At 57.2% G+C, this 16,920-nt stretch overlaps 2 protein-coding genes across 3 annotated transcripts; both read right to left on the bottom strand.

Moving 5' to 3' along the window:
• Nucleotides 1-228: 228 nt before the first annotated feature.
• Nucleotides 229-4,787, bottom strand: CDPF1 (cysteine rich DPF motif domain containing 1). 2 transcript variants are annotated; one of them, XM_036301051.1, is made up of 4 exons: nt 4,424-4,787; nt 2,717-2,829; nt 2,035-2,131; nt 229-1,036 (listed from the first exon to the last, which is right to left on the bottom strand). In XM_036301051.1, the coding sequence occupies exons 2-4, from the start codon at nt 2,827-2,829 to the stop codon at nt 890-892; spliced, it is 357 nt and encodes a 118-aa protein (XP_036156944.1). In that variant the 5' UTR covers nt 4,424-4,787; the 3' UTR covers nt 229-889. The 2 variants fall into 2 exon arrangements, with proteins under 2 accessions (XP_036156944.1, XP_036156943.1); XM_036301050.1 differs by having other exon boundaries at nt 2,020-2,131.
• Nucleotides 4,788-8,150: 3,363 nt separating this feature from the next.
• Nucleotides 8,151-15,414, bottom strand: PKDREJ (polycystin family receptor for egg jelly). The gene has a single exon (XM_036299063.1). The coding sequence runs from the start codon at nt 15,412-15,414 to the stop codon at nt 8,335-8,337; it is 7,080 nt and encodes a 2,359-aa protein (XP_036154956.1). The 3' UTR covers nt 8,151-8,334.
• Between the last annotated feature and the right edge of the window lie 1,506 nt (nt 15,415-16,920).

Raw genomic sequence — 16,920 nt, forward strand, 5'->3', positions numbered from 1 at the left:
AATTATGTGTTGTGTTTGAGTGATGCTGTGGGACGCAGCGCTGGGTTTGAAGCCAAACCCCTGGCAGTGGGTGTGCCCTCCGCCCGCACGTCCCCCACCGCGTGCCGCTCACTCAGGGTGTGCCCCGGACAGCGTGGCCCCGAACAGGGCGTCCATTTGTGTAAAATGACATGAAGCAGGGAAAGCTTTTTAAGGCGTGGGCATCTGAGAATAAACCCGGCACACGGATCGATGGAAACGGCTCTTTATTCACATTTCTCACTCGGGGCTGGGACGGTGGCTGCGCAGCAACTGTAAGATGACTCAGGGCAGCGCCTGCCGCCAGGAACCAGCAGACAGGAGGCGAGCTCCCACGCGCAATGCTGAGGCTGTGGGGTTGGCCTCCGCAGGCCCGAGGCTGAGTTCGCTGGGGAGAGGGGCAGGCAAGCAACAGAAGGCTCCGAGGCGAGGGCGTGAGGGGAGGGAGCCGGGGGCCTGGGGCTGGAACCAGAGCCAGAGGGAGCACACGCTCCCCCCGCCCACTGCGGGGGCCAGAGGTCCGCACGCGGGGACAGCTCCACGGCAGAGGCCTTTGCCCCGCGCGGCTGTGTTCAGGGCCCAGCAGAGCGGCGTGGCGCGTGGAGACAACCCCTGGATCGGACCCCTCGTGGGAAGGACGCAGGGCCCTCCAGCCCAGCCATGTGGAGCAGGACACAGCCGGGAGGACCTGCAGAGGGTGGGGCCCCAGCCCCGTGAGAGCCTGGGCGCCCCTTGGCTCCTGCCCGCGCTCAGCACTGAGCGACCTCTGGAGTCGGGGTGGGGTTCCCAGGTGCCTCCTCTGCACGGCTCCAGAACAAGGCCACACGGTGGCTCCCAGCTCAGCACCCGACTGGGGGCCTCCGACGCCGGCTCAGGCCTGCGAGCTGGGCTGGCCGGCCGGCCTCTTCGCGGGGCCTTTCCTTTTCTCCAGGTCCTGCCGGATCTCCTGAGGGAAAGCCTGGAGGTTCTTCTGGACACAAGGGAGGCAGAACCTCTTGGAGTAGAACAGACTGCATTCCTGGAGGAGGAGGGCGGGCTGAGGACGGGCACGGGCGCAGGCGGGCAGGGGCTGGGCGGGCCCCAGGACGCACGGGCAGCTGAGAGGAGGTGGGGAGGGTGCAGCGGAGCCAGAAGAGCAAGAGGGAGACCGTGGCCCAGGGGCCTGGCCAGCCGCCTGAGAGAAAAAGAAATGGGGGCGGGGGTGCGCGCCAGGGGCAGCCCTGCAGGTACGGGTGTCGGGGGCTTTCAACACTTGGCGAGGCCTCATTGCAGGGGCCTTTGTGCCTCTGAGGGGCTGGGAGGTGACCACCCCCAGGCAGGACGCGCAGGGTCCCTTCGGGGCAGGGTCACTCGGATTACAGGGCCACACTCAGCTGCACCACCCACTGCGCTGTCTGTGGGTTGTCAAACACTAGGCTCAGCCGTGCTGGGCACTGGGCCCGCAGCCTCTGGGACCTCGTCTTCCTCACCTGTCAAATGGGTGCAGTCCTGCTTCGCCTGGCTGGGCTTGAGGGGAGGGGACTGAAGGACGCCCCAGGGTTAAGGCAGCTCCAAGCACAGGGCCTGGCACACACATGCTCGGGAGAGCACGGTCCCTTGTTCTGCGGGTCCCCAAGGACAGCCAGAGAGAAGGTCAGCACCCGTGGTGAGAGGCCTGTGAGGGCCACTGGGGTGGTGCAGAACCTCCCAGAATCTACTTGGACCCCTCAGGCCCCACAGAGACCCTGGCTGACCCAGGGTGCCCTCTGCACGTCTTCTGTCCTAAGATGGCAGAGGGAACACCCAAAATGAGGTTGACCAGCTGGCCTCTAAGAACCCCCCGGGCCCCACCTGGTGACTGAGGGTCTGGGGACCCCATGGAGAGGAAAGCTGGTGCTCACACCGCCCTTGGGAAAGGCTCACGTGCTACCTCTCCCACAGTCACGCATGTGGGGTCCCAGCCCGGGAGCGGGTGATAGGGGGCGTGAGGGTGGAAGCGAGGCAGTCGTGTGGCTTACCCACCGGGCCCACACACACCAGCCGGCCGCAGACACTGCACCTGGAGCCCAGGATGAGGAACCTGTCCTTGTCTGGGGTGAAGGGGTCCTTCATGACGTAGCTCTCCTCCAGGAGGCTGTGGGACAGGAAGTGATGCCGCTGGAACCTCTGCTGCTGGGAGCTCAGTGGGGGGGTGGGGCTGGCCCCTGCTCTGGGCTCTGAAACCACCGCGGCAGGGCCACCACTCCTCAGCCCACAGAGGGGCCCTGACCTGACTCACAGGATGGGGCCGGGGCCCCGAGGCCTCCATCCACGCCCTCTAAGCCCTCCCCTCACCCGAGCAAGGTGATGCCCATTCCCAAACTGCCTGCTTCCCCGCCGGGAAAACAGGTGCATCGCACCTGTGTCGGGTGCTGGCCTCACACCACACACCGGGAGGGAGATCCACGGGGTTCCGAGAGACACCCCTGTGCCGTCAGCAGAGGAACCCCGCCAGCAGGAAGGAGCCTTGCCCTGCCACTTGCCCTACGTAACTACTGGTCCGCTTCCCCATGATGTGGCATTTGGTGAAGGACAATTTGAAGGTCAGGAATCAAGCGCTGGGACCCACTGGCTCTACTCCAGGCCTTCCCCAGGCAGTCACAGGAAGCTGGACCTCAGGACTCACTCCCACCGGTGCACTAGCTTGCCCACTCCTGGGCCCCTGGGCACGGATACTCACATGACAGACTGGGTGTCGGGGGGCTTCTGCCCCACATAGCTGTATGGAGCTGCCAAGGCACAGAGCTGGCACTCAAACACACCCAGGGGACGGTGCTCTGCCTCACACGTCATCTGCAAGATCAAGATGCAGGGCCCGCCACCTTCAGAACCAAACCCTACCCATCTCTCGAAGCCCTGGTTGCATGCTCCAACGGAGAAGACGAAGGGCGCCCCTTAGACCAGGAGCCTCAAGGTCAAAGTCTGAGACCTCCGCAAGGTCACACATTGTTTTCAAGTGCACGTGAGACACTTACCAAGAGAGATTCTATGCCGTGCCACAAAACGGGCCTCAGACAATAAAAAATACCTGGAATTGCAGAGTACGTTCTCCAATCCCAAAACAGTTAAATTAAAATCATAACAAAAAGATACCCTAAAAACCTCCAAATACATGGAAGTTAAACAATATAATTCTAACTAAATCACAGTTCAAAGAGGGAAATTAGAAGATATTTTCACTAAATGAAAGCTGAAATACAGCATATCAAGATACACAGCTGAGACAGTGTCTGCCGGGAAATTCACTGGCTTTAATATTTAAAATGGGAAAGGTCTAAAACCAACCATCTAAGTTTCAACTTTAAGAAGCTAGAAAAAAAATTGAACCCAACATACATCAAAGAAGAAAATAATAAAGGACAGAAATCAAACATATAGAAAGTGATAAACAATGGGGGGAGGGGGGAATCAGTACAACCAAGACTGGTTATTTCAAAACATCAATAAAGTTGATAACCTCTAACTAGACTGAGCAAGAAAGTGAGAAGATGCAAAATACCACGATCGGGAATGAGAGAGGGGACATCACTAAGACTACAGACATTAAAAGGAAAATAAGGGGATATTGTGAACAACTTTTTACCAAATAAATGTGACAATTTAGCTGACATGGACAGATTTCTTGGAAAAAAGAAACCTACCAATTATCAAAAGTGACTCAAATAGAAACAGAAAACCTGAATAGCTCTATATCTATTCAGAAATTTCATAATATAAATTTTTCCTAAAAACTGAAATAACCTCCCCCCCCCCAAAAAAAAATATCATGCCAAAATGGCTTAACCTCAAATTGTTAAACATTTAAAGGAGAAACAGTACCAACATATAGAAATTATTTCAGAATGCAAAGAAAGAAACACTTGCTCAGTGATTTTATGAGGCCAGTACACCAAAACTGCCAGGACTGCCTTGATACCGTTAACCAGACAAAGCAATGACACAAAAACTACAGACCAACATCCTTCATGAACCCAGATACAAAAATGTTGAGCAACATATTAGCAAACTGAATTCAATAACAACATATAGGAAGCCCAATGCATCCTGCCTGAGTGGATTCAATTCCACTAGACTCGAGGAATGCAAGGTTGGTTTAACACTCAGAAGCCAACGAATGGAACTTTTCATAGTAACAGAAAAAAGCCAGTACTTATCATTTCCAAAGATGTATAAAAAACAGTAGACATCATTTCTTCAACAGATGTGTAAAAAGCATGACAAACTCAGCAGGATTTTACAAAATTCAAGGCTCTGGGTGGCGCATCCAACCCAAGGGGCTCCCCTACTGACTGCAGAACAAACTCCCTTCCTTGACAGTGGAGACCCTGCAAGACGGGGATTATCTTTTCCCATCAGGGCCCCTCACACACCAGGCTCAGGTACTAACCTTCAGCTGCCTCTGCTCTTGCTGTTCCCGCCACCAGGACGGCCCCCCCACATCTGCCTACGGAGTCTCCCTCTGGCCGCCTTGGAGATGTTTTGTCTTTGGCTTTCAGCAGTTTGAAGAAAAAAAAGAAATAATAACAATAAATATATATATATATGTAATTTTTTTTCTTTTAAAGTTTTTTATCCTGCTTGTACTTTAAGCAGTCTTTGGCCTGTGTTTTGGTAACTTCCATTATTTTTGGGAAAGTCTTAACCGTGATAGCCCTGTTCTTTCTCCCTCTTCTCCTACTGGGGTTCCAAGTGCCATTGTAAGGTGTCCCCCCAAAATGTACACACACACTTTAAAGAATTATAAAGGCAGTGTTTACTAAAATGCATTTCCTTTGCATCATGGAGCTGCCGCTGTTGGTGTGTGTCCAGTTTGGGGTCCCTGTGTGTTGGGCTGCTCGCTGTCCCACGGGGCTTGCCCCGCTCCTCTGGGCCCGTCGCTTTCGCTCCTTCCCCGTCTCAGCGCGGGGCCTTCTGGGGTCTGGGAGTCCCGTCCCTGGCGCCGCGGGGCAGCGACTCCCACCACTGGCACTCAGAACCCCGCGGACCACCGCCGAGGGGCCGAGGTCGGCGGGCGAGCAACAGGCGCTGGGCAGGACGCAGCCAACGCCTCGCACGCCCCCGCCACGCCGTCCGGCGGCTCCACTCACCTCCACCGCCACCCGCAACCCCCTCCCGCGGCGTCTGCGCGGCCCCGCCCCCCAATTGCCCACGGCGCCTGCGCGGCCCCGCCCTGGCCCCGCCCCCGTCCCGTGACCGCCCACAGCGCCTGCGCGGCCCCCCCTGGCTCCACCCCCGTTCCATGACCGCCCACAGCGCGTGCGCGGTTCCTCTCCCAGTCCCAGGGGCCCGAGCGCATGCGCAGCGCGGGAGGACGCTTTGGTCGGACTTCCGCCTCCGCTGTGTCCTCTTGGTCCCTGGCTTTTGGGGGCGGCCTAGCCTTTCTCCGGCCGGGGGACGCCTACTTGGCCTGCGGTCTGGCTGCTCTACTGTTCTCGGCTTCTTCCCGAGCTTTCCACCGGGTTCTTCAGAGCCGGGGCACGGCTGGCAAATAACCTGACTGCGCGGAGGTCCAAGGCCGCTGACCACGCGCTGGAGCCTGAGCGTCCTGGTCTGAGCTTCCTGCACCCTGTCCGCGCCCGAGCTGCTGGCCGCAGGCAGGGCCGAGTGCGCCCCGTAAGGCAACTGAGTGATGGGTTCTGCGCGAGCCCTGTGTTAACTGGACCTTTGTGCAGCCGTGTGCGCTTGTGCCATGTCACCGCGCTCCTCCGGAGCCCTTGTGGCCTGCGAAGCCCTGGGTGACCCGGGCCCCTCCATCCTTCAGCTCCCAGGCTCTCCTCACCCTGCTGCCGGACCCCCCACCTCACTCCTGGCCTCCAGTCCCGCGAGGCGCCGAGTTACGCAGCCTCTCCCGAGTCATAGTTTGTCGCTAGTTCTTAATGATTGCACCTGGAAGAAACTTCACTCTGCTGACTATCAACTTGAATGGTCCATAAAACCCTTGAAGCTTTAGGTTTAGAGTTGAACCATGAATATCGGTCACGCTCACCCACACTCACTGTGCCTGGGGCAGGTGAGACAGGCCAGGGTGCCTACCAGGCACATTTTCGGCCCTGGGAGGAAATGAGAAAACCCACCCAGCCTGGGGGCACACACACTTCGCACAGGGGTCCCCGCCAGAATCGGAATTGATTTATTTTTCTTCCCATCAATGTTATAACAACATGACGTTGGGCAGAACAAGGTTATTTGAGGACCTGCTGTGTCTGTGGCCAGTGGATAAAGTGCCTTCAGTGTTGTGTAGTTTCTAAGAAAGTGTCAACAGTATGGCACACAGAAGCAGGCCTGAAAGCAAGTCTTCGTCATTAACAGATGGAGGGCACGGCTCGGCTCCCTGAGCCACAGGGAGCGCTCTGCATGTCAGACGTGTTCAGAGGGGGCTGAATTGGGAATATGTCTGTGTTCCTGTGCCATACAGACTTGGGAAGGAGTTGGTTTAGAGCTGTGGACGATGTGTTCTGGAATATACCCACCCTCTTCCCGGAAATACGACAGGAAAAGGGGAGTCCCGGAAGACTTAGAAATTGTCGCCACGTCCTGTGAAAATAGCCTTCAGAGTTTTGATTTGTGTCCCTGGTCCCCTTATTTCCCTGATAAAGCTCTAATTCCACGTCTGTTTCTAAAGGACAAGAAGTACTGGCCCTGGCTCTCCCCGACCAGGGGCCCCGCAGCTCTGCTCTCCCAGGGCGTGGAAGGCCCTGCCACTGCTGGACTTCGCCTGGAAACCTCATAGCACCTCCGCTGCCATCCTGGTCCTCACTCAGACCACATGCTGGGACCACCCTGTTCCTGGACCCCCAGGGACTCTGCAGCAGGACTGTCCGCTTGGGCCTGTGTTTGTGACCCTGTAACTCCCTCTCCTGCGGCACAGCTCTGAGTCCCGAGACGCTATGCTGACCTGGGCGGGAGGGTCCTCCCAGCCCTGGAGCTGTCTTCCTGGGAAGGGAGGCCAACTAGTGTGCCCCCGAGGCCTCCGGAGCGCCCGGAGAGAAGCCATCAGTCTCAGAAGCCTCTCAGAGGGGCCGGCCCTGCACGGCCCTCACCTGGGGCCGAACCTCCCTCATCCTGCAGCTCAGTGGGCAAGTGCATCTCAGGGAGCGAAGCTGGCCCCCATCAGTAAAGAGTCGTTTGCCCCTCCCACACGGTCACTCTGTCTTTCAACCTGACCCAAACTCAGGCGGCTAAGAGAGGAGCTAACTACAAACATGCCCTACAGTCAGGAGCAGTGGGCAGTGTGACCCCCGCGACCTCCCCAAAGGGCACTTAGAAAACCCAGATCCGACCTCTGACCTTAACCGTGTGAGGGGCCACTGAACCTCTCTGTTTCTTACCTGGCAGAGAAGACCGCAGCCGCCCCAGGCTCGCAGGCAGCCCCCCAGGAGGAGCCCCTGGGAGCTCCTAGGTGCCTGCCAGGGTTGCAGGGCCGCCTGGCGAGTGAGGAACACCTGGGACAGAGCGCCCACAGGCTGACTTCCAGGGCAGGAGCCGTGTAGGTGCCTCCTGCAGAAGCCCCTGCACGCCTCCCGGAAGTCACACGTAATTCTGATACAGGATCTACACGAAGGAACGTGCTTCTGAGGGAAATACCACCGCTGCCGGGCGTTTCTCTGAAACAAACCACATTTTCTTTATTGTTCAATAACCATCCACCAGGCCGTAAACAACAGAAGGCCCAGACCCTGGGTGTACAACACACAGAACAGGTGCCTCCGCTCAGAGTGAGCCCACACTCACCCCTTGTTGTCTAACGAAAACTGTCTCATGGCCAGGAAATATTATGGTTTTACATCTTTAATTTGAAGGACCCTTAGGGAGTCGATGGGAAGCTTCAGACTTCTGACCACCCTCCTCATCCCTGCATGGCAAACTCAGGGCGCATCCAGAACTCCCCACAAGCCCCTCCGGCCCTGGCCCAGCTGGAATGTGGGGGCTGCAAGGGACAAGGGTCAGGAAGCTCTGATCTGTGAAAAGAACTCCCAGCGAGGTGTGTGGGCAGCTGGGGAGGTTGGGGAGATCTTTAGCTCCCTCCCCCAAACCTGGGTCTCTAACCCTCTAAACTCTATGGGCTCCAAAGACCCCCAGCGCCCCTACAGGGAGCCCATCCCAGGATGTCTGGCACCGCCCCCCGCCCGGGTGTGTGCTATACCCTTCCTGTCACGTTCCTAAAAGTGGCGACCGAGAGTGGGAACCCTATAAAATGTGGGGGGTGCATTGTGCAGGACACAGGCAGATAGCAGGACGGAACCTCTAAACTGCACATCAGGTGGGAGAGCCTCGCCTGCAGCCCGGAAGCTGTCCCGGTCACACCACCAGGTACACCATCTTCTTCTCGTTGATGTTCCTGGTCTTCAGCCCCAGGTAGTGGCTGCTGTGCCTCTCCGGCTTCCCGTAGAGCATGTCCACGAAGAGCTCCCGCTGCTCTTGGGCCTTGGGTTGGCAGCACAGGAAGCCAAACACCGTCCTGAGCTTGCCGCACAGGTAGGCGATGGCTTCCACTTCGCCCGAAGGTTCCTCATACACGGGCTGCCTCAGGGCCTTGTAGGCAGAGAGGATCACAGCCGTAAACAAGTGGATCAATACGCAGATCAGCAGCAGCACAAACGCCGCGAGGAGCAGGACCCCGAGGGCCCTGTTGCTGGAAAACTCCGCGTCCCGGAGGGCTGCCGTGCAGTAGGAGAAGACTGTCTGCGTGGCGCGGATCAAGGTGCTGTAGCCCCACTCATGCTGACTGAACACCAGGTGGCCAAAAGCCACGAACAGAAAGAAATACACGAACACCAGGAGCGCCACGTGGCAGATGCCGGGCAGGGCGGTCTGGAGGACCCGCTCAGCCAGGCGCACGTGGTAAAAGAACCTGAAGTACCTGAGGGTCTTCAGAATGGTCAGGAACAGCAGGAGGCCCAAAACCATCCCCAGGGCACGGTCCACTTTCGCAACGGCGTGAAAGGGAATGAAATCCACGGGGTTCGATGAGTAGAACTGAATGATGCCAGTGGCCAAGAAGTATTTCCTGAGAAACAGCACAATCAGCACGGCAAGGGTGCACTTGAGTGCCAAGTTGAACAAGTTGTTCGCATTGGCCAGGTAGGAGGCCCCCTTCTGCGTGATGACGTAGCCCTCGTACACGACGTAGGCCACGAAAAACACGAGAATGGCCACGTACAGGTAGATCTCTGCCGACGTGTCTCTGTTCAGATCCGCCAGTGAGAAGGAGTGCACGGATATGCTCGCGTTCACGACCCCTAACTGAGAGACCTCAAACAGGACGGAAGTGCTGCCGAGCAGCCCCGCGTCCGCGTTCAGCGTGGTCAGCTCCAGGATCACAGCCCACGTCTTCTCGTCCAGCCAGCGGCCGCTCTGGAGGTCCCTGAGCCTCAGTGTGGAATTAAACTGCTGCTGGTCTGGGAAGAAATAGAAAACATACCCCCCCGAGCCGTAGGTGTGGAGAAGTCCGTAGGAGTAGTACACCCACCTCTCCTCCGGAGGCTTATAGGTAAACCCGTTGGTGTTCTTGTCTGCCTCCCGCTTAGCAACTTTCTTCCAGAAGCCGGGGTGGTCGCTGGTGTCCTCTGGGTCGGCCCCGTACTCGGGATGGCAGCGAATCTCTCCTTCGATGCTGTTGGGCGGAAAGCGCTTGGCCGGCCGACAGGCCCTGGGGCCAGGCGTGGCCCTCACCTGCCTCAGCAGTGGGAGGCCGAGGATTTTGGAGGAGCTGTCGGGAAGAAACGTTGGGTGGAGGTCGTTGTGAAACAAAGGCAGCAGCGCGCTGTGGAGCCACGGGTAGATGTCGTCCAGCTTGGTGACCGTAGCAAGATCCACAGAGAAGCGGCTGCGGATGAACTGGTTGTAGCGGAAGCTGTCCGTGCGGCGGAGGAGGGCGACGAGGCCCAGCAGAAGGGCTAGAAAGATGCAGTGAGTGAGGAAGTGACCCAGGAACAGCAGGGCTCGCCTCTTGAGCGCCCTCTTCCTTCTGAATATCCCGACTTCGTCCTGCGTGAGAGGCTGGTACATGCTGCTGCCTCGGAGGCGGGCGACGTCCTGGTGCCGCTGGCGCATCTCCTCGGGACGCAGCCTGAGGCCCGGCAGCTGGATCTCGGTGTAGCGGTAGTTGCTGACCCAGGAGAGGTTTTTGCAGTACTTGAGCCTGTTGGTTCGCATGCCTGTGAAGAGGATAATTTTCGAAGGCTGCACCAGGAAAACGGACTCGCAGAAGGAACAGAGCGATGCAAAGAGCCACTCAGTCGACTTCTCATAGCCGTAGGTCAGGCCGTAAAACACAATGAAGAACGAGGACACCCCCGAAGTGGCGAAGACCAAGAACCACGCGATCCACTTGCACCACCCGGGCAGGGTGGTCCTGGGCTTTGTGGATGGGGGCGGGGGTGCAAGTGGATCCCATGGTTCTTGGTCTTGGGGCGGGGGCGGCGGCTGTGCGGAGGGCACCTGGGGACTGTTGTTCATGTTTTCGTTGTTGGCGTTGGCGTTGGTGTTGGTGCCGGGGGTGTGTGGGCCCTTGCTGTCTTTTTTCCTAAGCGAGTGCCCTGCTTTGGAGGTCCTCTTGGAAAGAGACTTATGGCGTCCTGTGAGCTTCCTGGTGAGGGACTGCTGGGCCTTGCGGGCGCTCGCCTTCTGGGAGCGCTCCTTCTGGGACCGCGCCTCCTGGGCACGCGCCTCTTGGGAGCGCGCCTCTGCGGCCGTCTCCTGGGCATGCGCCTCTTGGGAGCGTGCCTTCTGGGAGCGCGCCTTCTGGGAGTGCTCCTTATGGGACCGCGCCTCCTGGGCATGCGCCTCTTGGGAGCGTGCCCTCTGGGAGCGCGCCCTCTGGGAACGCGCCCTCAGGGAGCGCTGCTTCTGGGACCGCGCCTCTGCAGCCGTCTCCGTCTCCTGGGCGTGCCACCTCTCCAGCCGCTCCTCCCAGTGGCCGCTCGCCTCTGCCACCTCTGGGTACTCCTGAGGCGTCACCTTGTCCAGGGTCGCCTGCGGTCTCCGCTGGGAGTAGGTGAACAGCCCCGTGATTATGACCTGCACCGGGAGGGTGATCAGGACGCTCTCCAAGCCGATCATCATCGATCTGATGTATCGGTTCCCTTGGTCTTGTTTGTCTTGCTTCTCCGTGTCCAGGTTGAAGAACATGATGTTGCACAGGAGGGTGGACAGCAGCATGGCCAGGCAGCAGGACAGCCGCTGCAGCCGATTGAAGCCGTGGGCAATGACGCCGGCAAACACGGAGAACCACAGGTGATTCTTCCCCAGGTTGTCCGTCGCATCGATGAGCAAGAAGTCCATTCTCTGCAGTGGCGTATTGGGGTCGGTGACGGGAAACGTTCTGTCCAAAGAGGTCTCGATAGAAAGCCACTCGCGACACATGAACAGCCAGATGTGCCTGCTGAACAGGTTCTCCACTTTGATTCGACTTAAGTACCAGCCGGGGGCATGGCCCTCGTTGTTGTGCCACACGCGGATGGACTGAATGTCCCCCAAGTCCCTGCTGGTCGTTAGGAGGAAAGTGTGGACGCTTGCCCGGTAGAGAGTTTTAAAATGTGGGTGGCTTAGACAATGCACAGCACTGGCGCTCTGTGTCCCCGCAAGTTGGACAAAAACATTGGCCCTGGTGCCGGACCCACAACGGCTTCCTGTGAAAAAAGTGACGAGGTAACATATGTTATCGTAAGGGTCGTTATCAGGGAGGACTATGGCGTGGTCCCGAAGGTACTGGTCTGTTTCGTCTCTGTGCAAGGCCCAGAAAGCTAGGACGATGTACGTGACCAGAATGAAAAGGACGACGAAGAGTGTCACGGGGTTCTGGGTGACATTCTTGATGGCCTCTAACCGTAGATCCACAGGGTTGGGGGGCACGATCACCTTGGCAGTCAAGTAGCGGAAGTGCAAGGGAATGTTGGCCAGCTGCCGCCGGGCCCGCCTGGCCTTCCTGCAGACACAGTGCACTCGGTCCCAGGTGGTCTTCTCCCCGAGGACACAGGTGTCTTCTGTCCAGTCGCTCTGGACCCCGTACATGTCCAGGCAGCGGACACTGAAAAGAGAAATCCTCACCAGCTTGTCACTGGGCTGCATGACAAAATGAGGTGCCTTCAGAACCATGATTATGACACACTCAGGCGAGTGGCCCCGCTGAGCTATGACCTGTAGCAGGGACAGCGGGAGGCAAACCAGGCGGGGCACGGTCACTGCACAGGCCGGGTCGAACAGGCCGCTCTGGTTGGCAATGGGAGGGATACCGTGGGGCACAAGGAAGGTGGCGACCAAGGCGGAGGGGGTGATCTGCCCGCCGGCGTACACCAGCACAGTGAACTGCACGGTCACCTCCGTCACGATGTGAACAAGCAGCTCCCGCACCGCATGGCTGTCCACTTCGAAGCGGAACGCCCCCGTCGTCATCCTCGAGGACTCGTCAGCGTTATCAGGCTCGTGGTCGGGGCCCACGGTGAGGTTGAAAGCTGCAGAGCTCAGGTTCCTCCTGCTGACATACACGTCCACTACGTCGGGGGTGACCTCCAGCTCGTCACCGTTGGCCGCGATTCCTGTCAATCTGAATCCAACCACATCTGCCGCAAGGCTGTCCTGGTAATTTAACCAAGGGAAGGGGTCGTCTGCAAACTCACAAAACACCACAGAAACAGGAGCATTGGCAGACAGACTTGGAATGCTGCTCACATTTAGTGTTGGTTGGAAACAATTTCGACAGTGTCTCTCGTTGCCCAACATGTTGTTGGAAACAGCCCACTTTTCCATCTTGCTGGCATACATGGTAAAGCTGGCGGAGCTCATCACGGTGCTCCCATCATCCGGCACTTTGCCGGCCAGGATCGTGTCTGCTAGGGACTGTATGAGCCGGAAAGGGTCGACAGAAATTACGTGAGGATCGGTCATTTTAAGGATGTTCGACACGCTTGTTAGGATCCCGGTGGTCATTATCTCTATCTGCTCAGAGTGCAGGTTTTTGCCTTTCTGCTGATGCTGCTGGAAGGCTCGATTTGCTTGCCACATCCTTTCTGTGGCAGATTGCCGAGCAGCCTGAGGAAATTCCGACGTTCTCTGGGTTAATTTGGCAAACACCGTGACCACCTGGTTAATTTCCATCAGGGTGTTCATGGGGAGGAGGGCAGACTGGTTGACCAGGTGTTCCCGGAGCCAGGCTTTGTCCGCCTGCAGGGCTGGTTCGGGTTTCATGCTGTTCAGAACGGAGGCCACTACGTACATTAAGTAACCAGCGAACGAAAACTCCTGCTTTTGAAGCAAAGTAGAGATCTCTGAATTTGGTCCCACGGTGAAATTGACTAACTGATTCAGTATGGCCTGGGGTGAGGCTTGGCCCGTAGGAGCTTGTACAGTGGCGTAAAGAGTCACCTGAGAAAAAGCTGCCAGAGAGTCATACACCTGGACAAAGACCTTCAAGGAGTAATGACTGTCCCCCCCACCGACGGGGAGAAAGGAAGGGGGGCATTTGGGATCGTTGCCCACATACAGGATGGGCCCCAAGGTGTTCTCTGTTAAAGAACTGATTTCGCCAAAGCCATCGTACAAATCAGACACGATCATTTTATATGTCAGAGGGATGTTCTGATCCTTAAAATTATTACACTGGACAACAAACTTAGTAAAAAAGGCAATCCCACTAGTTGGATTAATTTTGCAATCTCCAATTGCAGGGGCATAGTTAATAGTAAAGGAATGCCTGAGGTTCAAGTTCACTCCACCCCAAGTTTCTAGATCTAAAGCAATCCAGAACTGAGCTTCAGAAAAATTCCTAAAAGCAAAAGTTTTTATAGACAAAGAATCACTGTCCCTTCCCGTTGAAGTTTGCCCCAACCAATCAAATGTGACCTCATCCCCTGAAGCCCGCAGGATGGACCACTTGTACACTTCCCGGCTTCTGGCACAATCGGGGCAATTTAGAGACAGAGAGAACCGATCTGATAGAACCAAAATCCTGCCACAGTTTTCAATACACAAAATACTTGCTTTCGGTGCCGGTGCTTGGAGCACGTGGACCCTTTTATCAGAATATGCGGATCTGGGAGCCTTCTGTATCACCATTCTGAAAAAATACACGTGGCCCCCTCTCAGTGTTTCTGGGGAAATTGTCAGTACAGGGTCAGAGGCCCAGGTCAGCTTGAGATCCACCTGCTTTGGGAGGCAAACTTCCTTGCTTATCACGTTTATTTTGTCTCTGTTGTAGTTCTTGGAATTTGTGGTGCAGAACCAGGAGAACTGGACTCCCTCTAAAGGGTTGTCTACATCTGGGTCCATGGACGTTGATCCGTCCAGAACCAGCTGGTCTGTGAACTTAATTGTCATGTTGACCTCCCCAAGAAGAACCGCCTGCAGGAAGTCACTAAGGATCGAGACGTAGATGCTATCTGAGCCTTTGTCCACTGCAGCTTGTGGCAAAGAGGGGGCCAGGATCGCTGAGAAATTGAACACGTACACCCCCAAAGATAACGTTTTCTTGGGGATGTGCATGACTGTTGGATCGTTCCCTAACTGGAAGCCGGGCACCACCAGAGGTTTCGTCCAGTCCGGCTGGTGGTGGAGAGACTGCACAGAGAAGACCTTCCAGTTAGACTGTGCGATGTGAGCCACCGGGCAGTCGTACTGAAAGGTGGCATTTAGGGAGATGTCCATCCTCCTGGTCAGCAGCACAATGGGCAGGCCCGGATTCCTGTTGATCTGCACCTTCTTGATGCTGCAAGTCACCTGTCTCGAGAACCCACAGGACACGGCGGACTCCCCGGCTGGCCAACTGCCGGAGTTGACATCTGTCGGACACTTGGTTTGGGTCTCGAAGCCCGCGTCGGGGTGAAGGCCCCTGGAGGCTGAGGAGGCCTCAGTGGGGCTGACCAGTCCGAGGTGCAAGGTCCGTTCCCGAAGCCGGAGCAAGCGGCGCAGAGGGGCGGACCTCCGCAGGGAGCGCTGGCCCCCGCGCGCCGGCAGGTGCGGGTCCATGCGGGTGGGCGCTGCGCGGCGGGCACGGAGCGCGCGGAGCAGGACGCGCACGTGGAGGCAGTGCCAGCGCGGCCGCCACGCGGGGCCGCGGGAGGAGCAGAGGCCGCGGCCACTTCCACTCAGGACGCCGCCGCCGAGGGCCACGCCTGGTCGCAGGCCGAAGCGAGCATGGCCGCGGAGCGGAGGGAGGCCCTGGGCCCCCGGGACACCGGCGACGGCGACGGAGCTCAGCGCGGCCGCCTGTCCGGGAGCCGGGAGGCGGGGCCAGGCCGGGGGTGAGCCGCCCGGGGCCGCGGCAGGCGCTCCCGGGGCCCGGATGGAGACGCCGGTCCGGGGCCCGCGAGTGGCGGGGGGCGGAGGGAGGCCGCCGCAGCGCAGGCCCAGGCCCAGGAGCAGGAGGAGCAGCGCCGGCCGCATGATGGCCGCCGGGAGCTGCGAGGCGCGGCGAAGGCGGAGGCGCGGCCACGGTGCGCCAACTGCCGGCCGAGCACGGGCCGCGGGGGTCACGGGGCCGCGGGGTCACGGGGTCACAGGTGGGGGGGCGGATTGCGGGATTCAGGTGGCCTCCTGTCTTGACCCACTGAGGCGGCCCCTTGGCAGGACCCCCGTCGCCAGGACAACGGGACAGTGGGGACCAGGGACGGTGAGCACCCAAGGAGGGCGGACTCGGGGTTTCTTACTTTGCTTTTCTTTTTCTATTTCTTATTTTTTATTGATTTCAGAGAGGAAGGGAAAGGGAGAGACAGAAACATCCATGATGAAAGAGGATCATGGATCCGCTGCCTCCTGCACGCCCCCCACTGGGGATCGAGCCCATGCCTGTGCCCTAACCGGGAATCGAACCTGGACCCTTCGGTCCACAGGCGGATGCTCTACTCACTGAGCCACACCAGCCGTTCTTTTTTTCTACTTTTTAAATGTGAAACCCCGAGTCTTTCATTTTAATCTCTCCTCTGGCGAACAGAAGTGTTTACTGCTCTGAGTTTCCTTCCAAGCACTGCCCCCACCCGCAGGTGTTGTATTTTATAGTTCCATTAAGAGTGTCTTTAAGTTTGGGTTGGAGCCATGAGTTAAAAGTGCGCTGTTTAATTTCCCCAGGTTGGGAGTGTCTGTGGAACTCGTCTGGGCATTGATTTCTGACTGAGTTCCGTTGTGGTCAGAGAGTATGTTCTGTGTGATGTGTTATTCCTCACGTTGGTGGAGGCAGCTTGAGAGCCGTGGTGGGTCTGTCCGCCTGCGTGTTCCGCGTGCACGTGAAAATGTGTGTTCTGCTGTTGCTGGGGAATGTTCCGGAAACGCCATTGCGAGCCGGGTGCTTGTATGAGGGCAGTCTTTTTTAAAAAATTTTTTTATTGATGAAGTTATTACATATGTGTCCTTATCCCCACGTTACCCCCTACCCCCCAAGCGCAGTCTTCCTGAACTTCTGTCTCGTTCTATCAGCTGCTGCGGCGGCGGCATTGGTCCCTCCTGGTAGGACGGCGAAACCATCCCGCTCAGCGTCCAGTCTGTCAGTTTCGGCGTTTCGCACGCGGAGCTGGGCTGAGTAGGGCGCACACATTGGCGTTATGCTTCCTGATGAGCCGCCCCTCTTATCATTATGAAATGTCTCTATTGCTGGTAATAATCCTTGGTTTGAAGTCCATTTTACCTGATATTAAAGTAGTCACCTAGCATGTCAGTTATGCTCGAATAAAATGGGGTGGGTGGGCGGGATGAAATAAAATAGCCACACGGGCCCTCTTACGCTTACTGTCTATATGACATATCTTTTTAGATTAATTTTGTCTTCATATTTAAAGCGTTTTTTCGGTAGGCAATATTTAAGAGGGTTGGTTTTGTTTTATCTGCTCAGTCTATCTCAGCCTTTTAATTGAAATATTTAAACCATCAACACTTAGTGTGATTATTGAAATGTTTAGA

The sequence above is a fragment of the Myotis myotis genome, unplaced genomic scaffold (assembly GCF_014108235.1).
Source record: "Myotis myotis isolate mMyoMyo1 unplaced genomic scaffold, mMyoMyo1.p scaffold_m19_p_3, whole genome shotgun sequence".
Taxonomy (NCBI): domain Eukaryota; kingdom Metazoa; phylum Chordata; class Mammalia; order Chiroptera; family Vespertilionidae; genus Myotis; species Myotis myotis.

Excerpts from the sequence above, each read along its gene's own strand:
- CDPF1 (XM_036301050.1), bottom strand. The coding sequence starts at position 2,829 with ATGACGTGTGAGGCAGAGCACCGTCCCCTGGGTGTGTTTGAGTGCCAG. Across the intron at positions 2,132-2,716 it reads CCCGACACCCAGTCTGTCAT|CCTCCTGGAGGAGAGCTACG; the intron begins GTGAGTATCCGT and ends CCTGTCCCACAG. Across the intron at positions 1,037-2,019 it reads GGCTGGTGTGTGTGGGCCCG|GAATGCAGTCTGTTCTACTC; the intron begins GTGGGTAAGCCA and ends CTCCTCCTCCAG.
- PKDREJ (XM_036299063.1), bottom strand. The coding sequence starts at position 15,414 with ATGCGGCCGGCGCTGCTCCTCCTGCTCCTGGGCCTGGGCCTGCGCTGC.